The 17,741-nt window shown below is 42.2% G+C and overlaps 1 protein-coding gene across 2 annotated transcripts in view; it reads right to left on the reverse strand.

Moving 5' to 3' along the window:
* scara3 (scavenger receptor class A, member 3) overlaps positions 1-17,195 on the reverse strand; it is a 41,366-nt gene extending 24,171 nt beyond the window's left edge. Inside the window, exons 1-2 of one of the 2 annotated variants that reach the window (XM_061747040.1) lie at positions 16,967-17,195; positions 16,773-16,882 (exon numbers count right to left, since the gene is read on the reverse strand). In XM_061747040.1, the coding sequence (XP_061603024.1) occupies positions 16,773-16,779 (7 nt within the window). In that variant the 5' untranslated portion in view covers positions 16,780-16,882; positions 16,967-17,195. Of the gene's footprint in view, positions 1-16,772 lie in introns of both variants that reach the window. The other variant, XM_061747039.1, reaches the window with a different exon arrangement.
* Positions 17,196-17,741: the final 546 nt, after the last annotated feature.

A 17,741-nucleotide genomic window follows, 5' to 3' on the forward strand; every position in this document is an offset into this window, starting at 1 on the left:
GCTCCCCTTTCCACCACATCTTGCACTTCTGTTCACAGCAGCCAGTTTTAGGGGGTGGAGTGAACGAGGGGAGAGGAAGAGAGGAAGACTCCACTCCCTCTCCTGTGGGATGTTCCTCTTGTGAAGTTGCTCTGCTTTTTGCTATACACTGAGGTGAAGTTAGGCCCAGATAAAAATGGGGAGACTGGACGTAATAATTTCAAATCAAGGCAGCTCTGAAGTACAGACATCCAAATATATGCTCTTAATAACATAATTTTTGATACATTCCCTTTATTGTTTCAGTCAAATTGACACAGACGAGCTTATCATTTAGACTTTATTAATGACTGCTGAGCTGAGACCACTTCTGTTTTGGCAGGGCGTTTTTTCTGGACCACATTTTTCTGTAAATTTGTTTAATTTAGAAGTTCAAGCTTTTTCTATCAGTCTAGTATTACTATTATTATGTTAGCATAACTCTTTGGGGGTATATTTCTTTTAAAACAAGTATGAAACGAGTAAGTGTTCGTGTTTAATCAGAAATTAGATTCTTCCTCTGAGTTCATATGGAGACGTGTCTGATTTATGAATATTTACCAGAAAAGCTGCTAAATCCTGTTGTTTTCTCCTACATTTCCACCGTGCTAACCCAAGCTCTGTGTATTTGTAAGAAAGTAAAAACGGGGCTTCCGGTTGGTGAGCAGATGGAGTAGACGCGTTTCGCGAGTGCTCCCGTGAGTGCCAAACTTTTTAAACCACCAAGCCCTCAAACTTTCAAAATTTTTACTTTAAAAAGGATTCCCTGTTGCTGTTTTTCTTTTTTTTTGGTCTCGAACGAGCCCACTTACCTCCGAGATGGCTTCGAAGAGCGGCAAGTCGGGCAAGAAGGAGGATGCTGGCGCTGTCTTAACCCTGGCGGCCATTACCACGTTGCTGGAGGAACACCGCGCTGCCCTGGCCGCCGAGTTCAAAAATACTTTCAGTCAGCTCGACTCCAAACTCGACCAAACGCGGCTCGCGGTCGAGGACCATGGCCAACGGGTTTCGTCCCTTGAACTCGCCACAGAAGACCTCAGCCAGCGAGTTACGGACCTTGAAGGCATCTGCTCGACTCTACGGGATGATAATGCTCGGCTGAAGGCCAAGGTGGTGGATTTGGAAAGCCGGAGCAGAAGGCAGAACATCCGTATCCTGGGCTTACCGGAGTCGACCGAGAGCGGTTCTCCGGCGGCTTTCTTCTCCAAGTTGCTGTGTGAGGTGTTCGGGAACGATACGCTGCCGTCACCGCCAGAGATAGAAAGAGCGCACCGCTCTCTCGCCGCCAAGCCGGCCCCGGGACAGAGACCGCGTCCGGTCATCATTCGCCTTCACCGGTACCAGACGAAGGATATCCTCATCAGGGAGGCGCGCCGGAGGGGAAAGTTGGAATATCGCGGCCAGCCCATCCGGGTCCTGGAGGATTACAGCCCCGAAGTTGCCAGCCAACGAGCGGAATACAGCGGAGTCATGTCGGAGCTCTACCAGCTGGGTCTGAGGCCGGCTCTGCTCTTCCCCGCCCGGCTCCGGCTCACGCTGTCCGGGGGGGCCAGGAAGTGGATCGGCTCCGTGGATGAGGCGCGCAAATTCATCACGAGTCGCAGCAAAGCTTCAAACCCGCCGTAACGGGACTGTTGGAGGCTGCCACGGCTCCGCCTGCAGCCCGGTGCGGCTCACTGACGCTCACGGACTGACTTTTTTTTCTCTCTCTTTTTTTTTTACGTGAGTCACATTATTCCTGAGGGGAGGGTGAGTAACCCCGCGACAACCAGTATTTTCTCTGTTGTTAGTTGGACTGCCCCTTTGCAAATATTATTAATTTGCAGTTATTTTTGGCTATTTGAGGGAAGGGGAAAAATAAGTGGTGAAGAGGGAGAGAAAAAAAAAAAAAAAAAAAAAAGCTTTTCCGATTTACCTATAAGTTTTGTAATAATTGTAAGCTGTTAACCTTACTTTTACGCTGCTTAAGTCGGACGTTTTATATTTTATATTTTTGTAAAAATATTTCTGGGCTCATATCGGGACTTCCAGGTCAAGATTTGAGAGGGTATTCCTTTTTTTTTATTTACATCTACACGTTTTAAGGTGCTAATAGGTATACACCCATGATACGGGAGCAAAAGCTATTAGTGTGTAGGATAGGAAGATGTGTTATTGCACTATGTTTGTTTTGAAGAGCTTGCTGCTTTTTTTTTATTTTTCTATAGCAGCTGTCTTAGTTGGGGAGGGTGGGTCGGGGGGATATGTCACTGCCAGAAACTTTGCATTAACTCTTTTCAACTCATTACTTAATGTGGGTCACATTCAACCTCCTTTCCGTTCTCTTTTTTTCTGCCTAGGTCATTGTGCACACCTAATTTTTCTTCTTAGATATTATGAGTAGATACTTGAAGTTGGTGAGCTGGAATGTTAAGGGTCTGAATCACCCTGTTAAAAGGAAGAGGATCTTCTCACATCTAAAACACCTTAAAACAGAAATAGCCTTTCTACAAGAAACTCATATTCGCAGTTCTGATAATAGCCGCCTGTTCCCGAGGTGGTCAGGGCAGAGATTTCACTCCTCCTTTCAAGCTAAAGCCCGAGGAGTTTCAGTTCTGATCAGTCAGGATGTTTCATTTGAGCAGCACAATGTGATTTCTGACAAGTTTGGTCGCTACGTGATCGTTTCTGGGAAATTATTCAATACATTGGTCGTACTTGTGAACGTTTATGCCCCTAATTCAGATGATGCAGTCTTTTTTGAACGACTGTTTTCACTGCTCCCTGACCTTAATACATATTCTCTCATACTGGGTGGTGATTTTAATTGCTGGCTCGACCCAGTCCTAGACCGATCCTCTACCAACCCCGGCACAGCAAGTAAGTCAGCCCGTCTTATTCAGGCGTTCCTTTCTGACTACGGTGTTTGTGATTTGTGGCGTTCTTTACATCCATGTGACAGAGAATACTCCTTTTTCTCACAAGTGCACCACACATACTCGAGGATTGATTATTTTTTTATTGATAATCAACTGATTCCCCTGGTCCATTCCTGTGCTTATCAGAGCATTGTCATTTCCGACCACGCTCCTGTGGTTCTAACCATGTCCCTTCCTGACCTACCTCAGAGAGACAGACAGTGGCGATTCAATTCAACTCTGCTGTCGGACACAAATTTTGTTAAATCAATGGAAACGGAAATAGCCTTTTTCCTATCCACGAATATGACTCCAGGAATGTCTAGTCTAACTGTCTGGGATTCCCTCAAGGCTTATCTCCGGGGACAGATTATATCCTACACTGCTAGGGTGAGGCAAAAATCTTATAGGGAGCGATCAGACCTTGCCCGCCAAATTAAAGAGGTCGATGAAGAATATTCTCGGACTAAATCCCCAGATCTTTACAAAAAGCGGCTAGAACTTAAAACTAAATTTGACCTGCTTACCACTCACCCAATTGAACAATCACTTCTGAAAAGTAAAACCAGGTTTTATGTTTATGGAGACAAATCTGACAAATTATTAGCCAACCAACTTAAAGGCTCTAAGGCTAAACAAAATATTTCTAAGATTCGATTACCAAATGGCCATGTAACTACAGACCACTTACTCATAAATGAAGCATTCAGGGACTTTTATACCCAGCTATACACCTCGGAATCTCAGACTGATCGAGATGAGATTGCGGACTTTTTAAATAGTCTTAGTATTCCCAGTCTTTCACCAGATCTAAGGAAGACATTAGAAGAACCGATATCCCTGATGGAAATTACTCGAGCCATTTCTTCACTGCAGTCGGGTAAATGTCCTGGCCCTGATGGCTTCCCGGCGGAATTTCTAAAGAAATTTTCTAATTTGCTTTCCCCATTGCTATCTTCAGTTCTTTCAGAATCCTTCAGCCACGGTTCCCTCCCTCCTTCTTTTTCGGAGGCCTGCATCACCCTCATAGCTAAAAAAGGGAAGGATCCTACTGAATGCGCCTCCTACAGGCCCATCTCCCTCTTAAACACAGATGCTAAAATCCTAGCTAAAGTCCTAGCCCATAGGCTGGAGAATGTCCTCCCCACAATTATATCTGAAGACCAAACTGGCTTCATTAAAGGTAGGCAGTCTTACTTCAACACAAGGCGACTGTTCAATATTATCTACTCTGCCTCTGAGGCTATCCCTGAATGCGTTGTCTCTCTGGATGCGGAGAAGGCATTTGATCGCGTCCAATGGGATTATCTCTTTGCTGTGCTGGACAGGTTTGGTTTTGGTCCGAACTTTGCTCTGTGGATTAAACTTCTCTATTTACACCCAACAGCCTCAATTCGTACTAACTCTCAACGGTCAAAACCATTTAATCTGCATCGTGGAACCCGTCAGGGGTGCCCCCTTAGTCCCATGCTTTTTGACATGGCTATCGAACCGCTTGCCACAGCGCTCCGATCTTGTGAGGATGTGTCCGGTATCTGGAGAGGTGGCAGGGAACATAAGGTCTCGCTTTATGCCGATGACCTCTTGCTTTTCATCTCTCACCCTCTGGCCTCATTACCCCCTGCGCTGTCACTTCTCAGTCAGTTTGGGAAACTCTCAGGCTATAAACTGAATCTCAGCAAAAGTGAGCTTTTCCCTACCAATCTCGAATCGCATGCTTTAGACCTTTCCAATTTTCCCTTTAAAATCGCAAATGACAAATTCTCCTATTTAGGCATATCGGTGACAAGGAAACACAAAGACCTGCTCCAAGAGAATCTTATCTCATTGTTAAATGAGACCAAACAAACCCTTACACAATGGTCACCCCTGTCAATGTCTCTTGTGGGTCGCATCAATTCAGTCAAAATGACCATTTTACCTAAATTTTTGTACCTTTTCCAGACCTTACCACTCTTTATTCCTGGTTCTTTTTTTCAGTCCCTTGACTCAGTTATATCTTCATACCTATGGCGATGTAAACGGCCACGTTTGAACAAAACTCACCTTCAAAAAATTAAGTCTGCAGGTGGTCTGGCCCTCCCAAACTTTCGTTATTACTATTGGGCTGCTAACCTGCGCTGCCTTGCATTCTGGTCCTTCCACTGCGACGGCGCTGACCGCCCTGACTGGGTGGCGATGGAGTTACATCCAACTGATGACCTGTCAATTCCTGCCCTACTCGGCTCCTTACTTCCACTTCCTTCACTTAAATCAATCAAAAACCCAGTGGTTAAACATTCTCTTAGAATTTGGGCCCAATTTAGGAAGTTTTTTGGTTTTCACAGCTTCTCTCTTCTTAGCCCCATTGCATCAAATCACTCTTTCAAACCATCCCTTGAGGACCCCACCTTCCAGGAATGGCACAGGAGGGGTATGATTCGTTTTAAAGATATGTTCATAGACGGCACCGTGGCATCTTTTGAGCAGTTAAGTAGTAAATTCAGCCTTCCAAAATCACATTTCTTTAGGTATCTTCAGGCTAGACATTTTGTTCTTTCCCAGACACCCAGCCCTGGTGCATCGATAGGCTTGACCACAGTTGACAAAGTTCTTGCCACAGACCCATTCAAAAAGGGGCTCATTTCGTCTTTCTATGGCATGTTGCTGGATCTTAAGAGTGCCCCTACAGATAAACTCAAAGCAGCATGGGAGCAGGACTTAGGGCTTCCCTTATCAGAGGATACCTGGGAGTCCATACTCAAACTGGTTAATACAACCTCCCTGTGCGCACGTCACTGCTTAATTCAGTTTAAAGTGGTACACAGGGCTCATATTTCCAAAGCAAAGCTATCCTCCATGTACCCAGATATTAGTCCATACTGTGTAAGATGTAAAGTAGCCGAAGCCTCTCTCATCCACATGTACTGGTCCTGCCCATGTCTAAATAAGTACTGGATGGAAGTATTTCATACTCTCTCTCTGGTGCTTAAAATCAGATTAGAACCAAACCCACTGACTGCCCTGTTTGGGGTCATGGAGGGAGGAAGGAAGTTAACCACTGCACAGGGGCACACTTTGTCTTTTGCCTCCCTTTTGGCTCGTCGGGCAATTCTGTTCAGGTGGAAGGATCCCTTCCCTCCTACTCGTGCACAATGGCTGGAAGACATCATGTCCTGCTTAAAACTGGAGAAAATTAGATACTCGCTTCAGAAATCAAATAAGTTCCAGAAAGTGTGGGGACCTTTTCTAGAAGCATTCCAGACCCTGTGAACTATACTTCATATTTCTTTTGTATTCCTAGTGCAGGCTTTTGATGATAGAGTGACCTCATATTGTGATTAGTAATCTGGCAGTGACAGGGGAGGGATTAGTTTGGTCTGTAGTTTGTTTTTGTTACTATTTTATATTTTTTCATACTGTTTAATTGTTTTTTATATTTTGTACACTGGTGTATGCTATGATTAACATGCCCATGCCTACTCAAAATATCTGTAATCGACATGCAGCATTTCACCTTTTTTTACTCTGTGAAAATTCCAATAAAAAGATCTTGAATTAAAAAGAAAGTAGAAACAATGGTTTCAAGTTCATTGCTGAATCTTTCAGTTTCCTATTTAATTTAATATCTGTGAAATACTTAATGTTGCAGAAATTCTGAAACCTCAATGGTTTTTGTTGGTTGGTTTCTTCGGTTAACCAAATCAGAAGTTTCTCACACGGGGTGGTCCGACCTCTACTGGTGAGGAAACAATGGCTGGCAGGAGAACGGCAACCGTTTCTCACAGTATCTGACTAAAGTCAACCGCTCAGAACGCCCCTTGTTATGTTTTCATTAACACAAACTGCTTTACTTTTTCTTTCTTTCCAAACCTCTCGCCAACGTCTCCTTCTCCAATTTGACAGGTATGGTTTGGAACCGGATGAAATGAACAAACAAGAAAGTTTGCTGAAAGCAAACAAAGACGATGACATCAGAAGATGCATCCAGATGAGAACTGTTTTGATGGCGTACTTGCAAATGCCGCAATGAGGGGAATGTTTACGCGAGTCGGTGATGGAACAGCTGAGTTCAGGTCTGAGTGGACGAGTCACACAACACCATAGTTACATAACGGAGGGAGGGAGAGGAAAACACATGGAGAGGGAGAGAGCGGGAGAGAGAAAGCTGCAGGAGGAAAAAGAACTGCATGTCCACCCAGAAGACTCTGGCAAAACCATGTGAAAATGCAAAAAACAAGAAGACAAATGAAGAATCTGTAGAATTTCCTTTGTGGATTAATGACAAGAATATATGTGTTTAATGATATAACGACATGAGTTAATAAATACATCGCATGGATGCAGCTGGGACGTATCCTCAGTGATGTATCCTGAGGTCACCGGGGTTTCGGGCCTTCCGACATCATACTCCTCACTCAGGCGGCCCAGCCGGGGTTGATCAAGTCCCGACTTACGTCCCAGTAGCTACCCTCAATCAGTCCCATTAGGGAAAGACCCAAGGCCACACAATCCATCGCTCCAGAACTACTCTGCTGGCACTGGGAGGTGGTGACTGGCGCATGGAAGGACTAGGCTCTGTGGTTTGACTCCTGACCGGACCCCTCCTACGTCTCACCAGGTCCACTCCTGCTCTCACCAGGTGGGCCATGGGACCTGTGCGTTGCGCCAGTGTCCCAGCACCAGGCATTGCATTCAGAAGCGGTGGACTATAATGGCCCTAAGAACATACGCATTATCTCTGACAGCCTCATTATCATATTTTATGGGCTGTGCTTACAATGAGAGAAACTGTCGGTGCAATTATATGGCATTAAGCGTCTCATATCAATAAATCATCTCTGCCCAGTACCTGCCAAAGGGGATTAAATTAATAATGTACTTTAACAAGGCTCAAACTGTCAAGAACCTGGTCTTCAGACATAGTCCAGGTCGTTTCAAGTGGAAACAAACAAGAGTGGGTGCAGCCAGGCTATCGAACTCTGACAAACATCGCTCCAGCCAGTCACTGACAAGCTCAGCCTTCATGCTCACGCTTGTATTTGTGAAGGAGAGGAGGCGGGAGAGTTCATGATGAGGACATGTTTTCTCATGGAGTGAGGGAGGGAGAAGGAAGAGCTGGCTCTCTGGGATGTGTTGATGTTTTGTTACAAATCTCTCAAGACGTGGCATCATCTAGAAATCCTCTATCCGAACTTTACGTTTGCAACTTCGGCCCGTTTATCACGAGGACTTTAAGACTTTAAGATTTTCTACTTTGATAATTAAGTCAATAAAATAACAGATAAGGCTTTTGTTGTGCAAAGGTCCCATCCCTTCAGTTCTTCTGTTCTAAATGCCACGTCTCCAGGATTCTGCAGCATGTAGTCTTGTTTTTGGTTGTACTATCATCATTCCTTCGTCCAATACATACAGCAGAAAACTGAATCCATGTGAAAGGAACTATAAGAAAATACTTGTTTTATTACTGCAAGTGCAATAAAACGTTCAAAAGGTGTACGTCATCAAAGTGCATGAAAAAAAATTAGATGTACAAAACAGCAATGTTCTTAACTTCTCCCATCCACCAGTTTTTGATTTAACATGAATGACAGCAACATGGTGTATTAAAGACTCCCTCGTCTTATCTCAGTCCAAAAACAAATATCACTTTTAGTTATTATTGTGAGTGTCCCTGAATGAAACCACAACAACTTCTAACTTTAAAGGGACTTTATTTTACAATGACAGAGTGCTGACACTTTAACAGCTGATTTATATACACATTTATGAAAAGTACTCAACTTAAGAGAGTTTTTTAGAATATTTCTGCACTTTATTTCCCGGGAAAGAGAGTGGCACCGATGAATCTACTGAAGAATGTTGTATAATCACAGTTAGCCTGTGGACAACCCCTCCACCCTACAACATCTTTATTCATGCATTTTAGTGGAAAGTTTTCATCCCGTAGACTCGCCTAAACCCTCTTTCCCACCCTTATTAAAATACATCTCTGGGGCTGAAACTCAATTCCTCACATTTTTTATGGACCTTGTGGTATAAAACTGGTCATATTGAAATGCTTAAATGTCAGCACATTATTTGTTGTTGAAAGCTGACATTTAAAATATCAAAATGAGAACCCACCCTCAAATATCCCCTAGCTGCAGAATTGGTTTCTCACACTTTGCCTCCCTCGGCCTTTCACTTTTTTTTTCTTCCTCTCCTCGTGTTTTCACGGCTCTCTGTGGAAAAAGCCTTCATGTCTGTCTCATTAGTGAGGAAGCTGACCTGTCCAATGCACACAGAGCAGAGCTGAGTTGGTCTGACAGCAGCCGAGCTCCACCAGGTCACACCGGTTCAGTCACACCAACAACAGCAGGACTACTAAATTACATTGGGTTAACTTGAAAGACTGATTAGCAATCAAAGTAATCTGAAATTTGGTAAAGCAAAATATTTAAATCAGCATAAACTTTGCTTTCATGCCCAGTTGCATTATTCACTGCTGCTTTTCTTTATCTTTCTCATTAATGTTGAAGCGTCTGAAACTGTGGCGCTGATAAGAAAAGTCTCTTTTGCCCCGTCAATGTTGTTCCTACAGTCTATAGGTTTTAAAGGTGAGTTAATTCAGCAATGTCCAGCTAAGATTTCCAGGCAAAGCTTTTCTGAGCCACTACTCTTCAGTAGGAAATTTCTGTACTGCGGTATAAAGACAAAAGAAGCTTGAACGTTTTCATGTAAACACAACAAAGTCAGATCTGTAATTTAACGATCCAAACTTCAATGTGAAACATTTGCAAATGTTCTGCTAAAGCCCAGTGAAGCAGACAGTCCTCGTGTGTGTTTATAGAGACAGAAGGATGGAAAAGTTAGTTCTGCACCCCACAGCACGCTTACAGTATGTGTGTTTTGCAGAGAGAGGCTTGAAAGATGTGCTAGAAGAAAGAAAATAGTCTGAAGTAATGCAAAAACTTCTGAGCTGAGGAGTTGGGAATTGTACAAAACCACAATCTGGTCATGAAAATGATTTCCACATTCTGGTGACTACATTTTGTTGCAACGCTTCTCATATGACTCTTAAGTATTACAGTGACAAGTCCTGCCTAGGTTTTGGTAAATATAATCAAACTACACCATACTGTACTATTATCAAGTACTGCTTACACAAAGCATGAATAACACACTAAAGGACGTATAATAAGCACCATGGTGGCAATGTGCTCAAACAAAACCACAGCTTTTATAGCAGTGTTCACAACTCGGTTGGAAGTAGCACCAAAGACAAGATGATGAGCATTGTGGGACTTTATTTGTCTGTCTCAGGCTACCGTATCTGCAGGAGTGTGTTGTCACTCGTGAGCCGAGGGGGTCCACATGCATCTGTAGACGGTATTATGTGTTCCCGTTATCGCTGTGACTAATAAAGTTGCTTATGAGGAAAACTGCCGGTGTCTTGACCTCATGGCAAGACAAGTACAAATGCCAGTCATATGACGAGGACTTGCACGTACTGATTTACATCCAGAAAGAGATTCTCATAGTGATCTGTCCTGGGACAGGAAGTAAGAGAACAACAGGCAATGCTTAAATCCTGTTCATCCCTCATCCGAAGGTCCATAACCATGAGTATCAATCTGTATCTGGCAGAGGTTCTTTTGATCCAGTCCAGTACCTAGCTATGAAATTTGTCCCACACGCTGTGTTTTACTACATGTACATTTGAGAAAGATGGATCATGCATGCGTATGAGGTCCTTGTCATGCCATAAAGTTATTGTGTCCATATGCCTTAATTTTCAGCTCCATGTAGCCTAAAATCTAGTGCAATGCTGAAAACTAAGTATCTGGAGAGACAATTTATTCTGCAATGTGAATAAATTGTTTGGCAAAGCCTCTGTTTATGAGGCAAGACATTGTAGAGCCATGTTCCCCAGTTGCCGTTCTTGAGGGTCATTGTCCATGTTGGAGAAGTTTCCCTACTCCAGCAGGTTTTTGCAGACGGCGGTGATCTATTCATATGACTCAGGTGTGTTGAAGGAGAGAAACATCTAGAAACATGCAGGACAGCGAGCCTTCAGGACCAGAGTTGGGGAACCCAGCTGAACAGTTTATGTTGTGTTGTTCAAACAAGACTTAGGGGGCTCAGTTACTGAGCTTTTATTAAATGACTTTCTGGTCTTTGTTCTGCAGCTATATGTCGACCTCATGTCCAGATGTTGGAAAGCGGTCCCCTGAAACACCTGCCCATGAAACTGTCAACACTAGCAGCAGATTTTGACGGCTCATTCAGGCCATAAAACAGATAAACTGCTGGCTTTGTTACATTTTTCCTTTCCAATCCATTAAATAAAGTTAAATATGCAGCGGGGGTGAATTTTTATTTTAAAATCTGACAAATGAATGAAAATAATTCAAATGTGCGAATGCTGCTGTTCACCCACATCTCTTCTCCTTCGATCCCCACCATCAGTGTTTGTGAATTCATCTTCAGGCCTGCTAACAATCAGCACCCTCCCATGTTTGTGGTTCCTCAGCAGAGTGAGGTTTTGGATTTTACGACCCACCTCCTGATCCAAACCTCACATCCCCTGACTTAATTTTTGCCAGCAAATTGTACACATTTTTTTTCCCTTTTGAACAACATGACCCACATTTCCCACATGTCCAATGACCTCACCACATCAGTTGCTCCATGATGCCTAAAAGGCAACATAAAAGAAATCCATAGAAATACATTGTGCTTTTAAGATGTCATTTGCTTTTGTTAGTTGTCATTTTAATGGGAAAATTATCTCTTAAGAATGTCAGCTGGCCCAGGCCTAGAGAGAAGCCAATCAGGAAACCAACCCTCCCCTAGATCAGAGTGGGGGTCTCAACCACAGCTTGTAAAACCAAGAAAGTCCCTCTCCAAAAATCCCTTTTGACATCGCAGCCGTTTGGATGCCTTCCGACAGGAATGCTTGGTCTTTTCACAACTCTTTAAATGCCTGGAATGAGTTGCTAGTTCAAAACTACAGCTGAGCCATTATAAAAGAATGTTCTTTATCGTGGCGCGTCAGTAAAATGGGAGGCTTTCAGGGTCCCATAAATGTGCAACACTCCCTCTGGACTAAAGTGCTTTGGCCAGGAAAACAAAGACGAGAGTTGGGTTTACAAGGCTGCAAAACCAAAAGTTGGGTGCGATATTATCAAATACTTTTTCTTTTTTTTTTTCAAAGCCCACGTGCATTTTCTTGCCCTCTTCTTTCACAAAATTGTGACTTTATAATGCAGAGAGGGAAAAAAAAAAAAAGATTACGGCTTCACAGGTGTCTAACTCTGCCAAGCATTGAAAGTCCGGTTTATTTTGTGAGTTAGAGCCAAAACAATCAGTACGTTTACATGCACTAAGAGACAGTCGAATTGTTGTCTTAATCCGACTGATATCGAATTTTTAAAAACCATGTATACACCTTATCCGGCCTGTAGTCAAAGCGAACTGAAGCTCTTGAGATTGAGCTGTTAGTGCCAGATAATGCGGTCCTACTCCGAGTTATTCCAGCTTGTATACGCAACCCACGCTTGCCCCAGGATTCCTGCAAAAGCCAGAATATCAACACAGTAGAAGAAGAAGACTAACAACAAATAAGGAACCGGAAGAACAGCAAAGCAAAAGTGCGTGTGGCGCCACCTAGCATCACGGAGTCGAACGCACCTCACTCAATAATCGATTGTATTCTCGTACATGAATACTTGGAATTCTCTGAAACTCCATTTTCATCCTTAGTTAGATTGTTGCTAATAGCTTGATTTAGACGTGCGTGTTACATAAAACTATTTCAGTTTCCCTTTTGTTTCATTTTGGAGATCAGTTGTTTGAGTTTGATTTTCTTTATTAGTTACTTTGAGTTCTGTTATTTTGGCCTCTTTTAAGGGTCGTTCAGTTTGTGATTTTTTAGGTTGTATTTTCTTTTGTCATCTTTGGGGGAAATAAAAAAAACTTTTTTTTAAACCCAGCCTGTGCCCAACTGAGAGCTGATAGACTCTGACTTTTGAGCAGAAATGCCCAAATTCATATCAAGTCATCTCCTTAGTCTAAGTCTAATGAGTTATGCTAAATATTCAGAAATGCCATTGATATATTAATGTGGATTCATAAATGTGCATAAAACAGAACAGAAATGCATGTTCTGGTACAATTAACTATAATTTCTAGTTTACCACCCTGAAGACGGTTGCTAGCTGAATGAAAAACTTGCTAATGGAGCAAAGTGATGTAACCAGTATGACCTCATTAGTTAACTTTCCTGATTAATAAAACTGTAACAAGTAAAATTCAGTTGGAAAATGATTGAACAGATGCAAAAAAAAAAAAACTGAAATCACACGTTTTTTTGTTCAAAAATACATGCAGTTAGCAAACGTGGCCTTTTGCTACTGAATATGAAAAACTATTCTAAACATGTTATTTACTCACAATTTATGTAATATTTTGTGCTACTTCTGATGAAAAGGAGCAGGGATGTAATTGAAAAATGCAGGCAGGTTGTGAGTGGCAGGGCCAAACCCACTCTATGTAGCAACTCCACTTCTGACAACATAGTGGCTCCACTAGAAAGATGATGTGTCTACCTGGACCAGACGGAGCAGAGTTCACCTCTAGTGGGACAAAGTGGTGTGACTAGAAGTGCCGGACCGTCCCCACTCATTATCACAGTGTTATCAGTAGGGGTGTAACAATATGTCGTGCCACGAAATTTTGCTATACAAAAAACGTCACGATACATGTCGTGGAGGTGACAAACTGTATCGCGATATTGGATTATTAATATTAATAGCCTATATTGTGTTGACTAGTTACGCGCAGTGTATTCGTGCCGACCGCCGCAAACTTTTACTTATGTAAGGCTGGTGTAGAGTTAAGCCTTACGTTATTAAATTAAACCTTTTTGGGGTCGTGAGTAGGATAAACACGGAGACAACTTCTGCTGAGTTTGAGAGTACTTTAATGTCCCTCAACAGTGTAGGATTTTAGAACATCAACACAGCACCTAGTGCCGTACTGTGGCGTATCACTCCGCCCAACCTAAAACAGACTAATCACTACAGATAAACTGACTAGTGTCATTATAGTCCCTGATTTACATCAGAATATAAAGAATATATTTATTAAATAATGAACCCTTAATTACCAAAATAACCTTAACAAAAATAAATCTCCTCTTACACTTATAAGGTGAGCATGAATCAATCTTTTTTATAATGCAAAATTGTAAGAATGTATTTACTTTTATTGATTTATTTAATTTTAGTTTAATTTAAATTTCTGGAAAAGAAAAAAGTCAAATCATACATGAGAGAAACTATTCAGTTTGTGGCAAAATATTTTTACTTGAATGAAACTGAAGATGCATAATGCAAACCTGACATTTACTTTTAGTTCAGTTTGTGGAAAATGGTTGGCCTGGCTTTCTCTTTAAAACTTAAACAGTTATAAAGCATTACAAACTGTAACAATAGGGCAAACACAGAGTATTCTTTTGTATTTTGTGTCTTTCAAATAAAAGACCATTTTTTCCAGTCACATGTTCCTCATTCAAGGTTGTTAAAAAAATACTGCTATAATATTGTATCGTATCGTTATCGTGACCTCAATATCGTGTATCGTACCGTATCGTGAGATTAGTGTATCGTTACACCCCTAGTTATCAGTGGCTGTTTTGTCAACAAAGCAGATCTATATGCCCCCATCTGGTCAGAGGAGGTATTGTTACATGGAGTGCCTTTAAACTTCACACTCTTCTTTAATGGTTTTTGTGACTTTCTTCCATTTGTCTTTCAGCTTAAAAGGATCTTGTCGCTTGTTCATAATTAAACACTACAGAAGGACATTTAAATTACACTTTCACAGTAGATTTATGAAGCAACCATTGAAAAAAACAACACTGAAAGCAAAACAAAAAGCTAAGGGCTTAAGCCTTTCCCTCACTCTTTCCTTGCCCTTTGCCAGTCATACACCTGCCTCTGATCCTGCTCTGTTTTTCCCATTTCTCCCGCTCCCCTCCTCCCCAGCTCTGCTAGGAATGTATGAGGCAGCATGTTTTCTTCTGGTCCGAGAGGCTGGAAACCACATTAGGTGACCTCTCGCACTGTTTGGCACATCAGAGCGGTGTATATGTTCTGAATTCAGTCCATTTGTAAAGTCGACTTGCTGCGTCTAGCTTAATGCTCAATGTGCCTTTTTTATTCAGCTTTGTGTATATATATATATATATATATATATATATATATATATATATATATATATATATATATATATATATATATATATATATATATATATGCGCACTTGTGAAACAAGCTATTTGCTTTCTGGTGAACTATATCTGGAATTTCTTTATTTGTACTGTAATTAAATTGGGTTTCATCAGTTAGAACATGAAAAAATAAAAACAAAAATGTCCAAACAATAAATGTCAAAACAATAAATGTCTGCTTTCTTCACAGAGACAGTTCAGTTGATTTTGGATGAGAGTTACAATTTTTAATACCTCAAAGGCAGACAACTTGAAGATGTGACTCCTGCCAGAGCCTGAAGCTGTTGACTTTAACTCACTAGTGTCCATAACTAGCAAGGTGCTTTTCACATGTTTAAACTTCACTGTATGACTTAAACTAAAGCACAGATATAATACACATTTACTGTACATGTGAGTGTCTAGTATTACCTATATTGATTTAAAATAAAGCAATGTAATTGATTTTGTCGCTGACGCTCGCTCGCATCACATGCACTTATGACACGGTGTTATGACACGGTAACTCCGCCGGCCAGAGCTTCCACCATTTTTTCGTAGCGGTGTGCATTCGCGTCAGGAAGCCAATCAGCACAGAGCCTCATTATCATAGCCCCGCCCACTCAGAATCCCTCATAGAGATGGAGGTTAGAAACAGTGAAGATAAAGACATGGCTCAGAGGCTGAATTTATAATTTATTTAGCAAAAACAATCAAAAGCTTGTTTTTAAGACATTCAAGGCCTGTTTAAAATATACATTAAATGCCATAATAGGTCCCCTTTATGAGTGAGGGCAGTGGCTCATTAGTGAACACAACAGCACTATTTCCCCCCATGTGGTCACAAGTGGAATTGCTACTTGGAATGGCTTTAAAGTACAAGAGTTATCTTCTTCCTCTTCATTTGTTTTTAATACCTACATTGCTCATAAACATCATCAATAATCCACCATATTCCTTGTGCTGTTACTTGAAAGTGAAATGTTAGCACTTGTTTATACCTAATCTGTTCAGGGGGTTCCTTCCTGCCCCTCTTCATTATCACTCTGTTATTCCCTCTTCCCCACCTTGTCCTCCCTTCTCTGACAGTCACACTGTAAGTCGGGGAAGTATGTAAGAGCCCCTGCCCTCTTCAAAGCCGCCGGAAGCTCTCCTTTCCTGCAATGCTGTGAAAAAGCTCAAATTCGGATCATATGTTTTCACTTGCCGTCCTTTTAAGGGAATATCAGATTAATATGTGGGAGATTGGCAGGCACGGAGAACCTGTTCTGTTTTACATAACCGCTCTTTGGCGTGCACACAAACACACAGGGTCTCAAAGCTGACTGATCAAAGTCTCGGGTCGTCCAACAACAACAACCACGCACTCTCTCTCGGGGTCTGGGCTGCCAAGTCTCCGAGTTAGTGGAGAACAAACATCTGTGGTCGCCGGTGGCCTGTGCAGGTGCCAGCCTGCATGTCACCAGGACGGATACTGTTCCTGTTGACAACTTCAAATGTTTGTCCTCCCAGGAAATTCACCCAGGTGTTTCAAGCAAGGCTTTTTGGTAACAAAGAAGAAAGACAAAATTCACTTAGACTGCATATGGTAAGAAGTACTACTAACAGCTATGCAGCTTTACCTTTCATGATTTCTAACTTCAGAGTCCTTTAGGGAGATGTTGGTCCAGTTTGCTGAATCCTGGCTTGTTGATGTGATGACAATAAATGAAGAAGCTCATTCGTGTTCCAACTTTCCAAAGAAAAAAAAGGGTATGTAAAATATCTTATTTCCAAAAAAAGATGATGAAAAGCAAGCAGAAACAGATTCACCCACATCCAATGTAGTTAGAGAATAAGGAGGGAAAGCACCTTTGCAACTAAAAAAAACCCAACAAAATAACAAAATAAAATTGATTTCTAAATTATTTCAGTTGTTGAAAGTCTGTCATTTCTGATGTTTTGCTCAGTGTTGTGCGCCTGCTTGCAGCTCTCTGGCATCCTCCCTTTCTCATCAAGAGCCTGAGAAAGCTAAACCTCCTCACAGAGAAACCATGTGCAGCATCTGAGAGGGAAGGAGGGAGGGAGAACTGTTGGAGGAGGGATAAAGAGACAGACGAAGAGTGGGTAAAGAAAAAGAGAGAGAGATATGAGAGGCGAACAAAGAAAGTAGAAACTAAGGGAGGGACAGATTTTTAAAAAAAGAAAGAAAAAGGGAGGGAGGGAGGAAGAAGCATGGAGGGTCCATGTGTTTTGTTGAAAGTTGGGCTTGCGGCAGAGGCTAATTGCTAACAAATGTTTGAACGCTGGGGGGGTGAGCACCTTGAATCTCTGTGGCCTTGGCCATGCGCAAGACAGGAAAAATATTTCTGTGAGCGTGCACGCTGTCACACACGCCTCAAGGCTTTAATCCCTATCTGGCACCAGTTTGCCGTCTCCCCAGCTTGCTCCCAGTAACTTCAACAACCGGTGCGTTGCATGGCGGCAGGTGTTGCTCCCGCACCGACACACACGTCCGGCCGACCAGCTGACGAGGCAGCTCCGGCGGCGGGCTGGCAGCGCTGGGATTCAGCTTCTTGATTTCCTCGCCCGCACTCACGCTGCCATCTACT

This window comes from Cololabis saira, chromosome 18, assembly GCF_033807715.1.
Source record: "Cololabis saira isolate AMF1-May2022 chromosome 18, fColSai1.1, whole genome shotgun sequence".
NCBI lineage: Eukaryota > Metazoa > Chordata > Actinopteri > Beloniformes > Belonidae > Cololabis > Cololabis saira.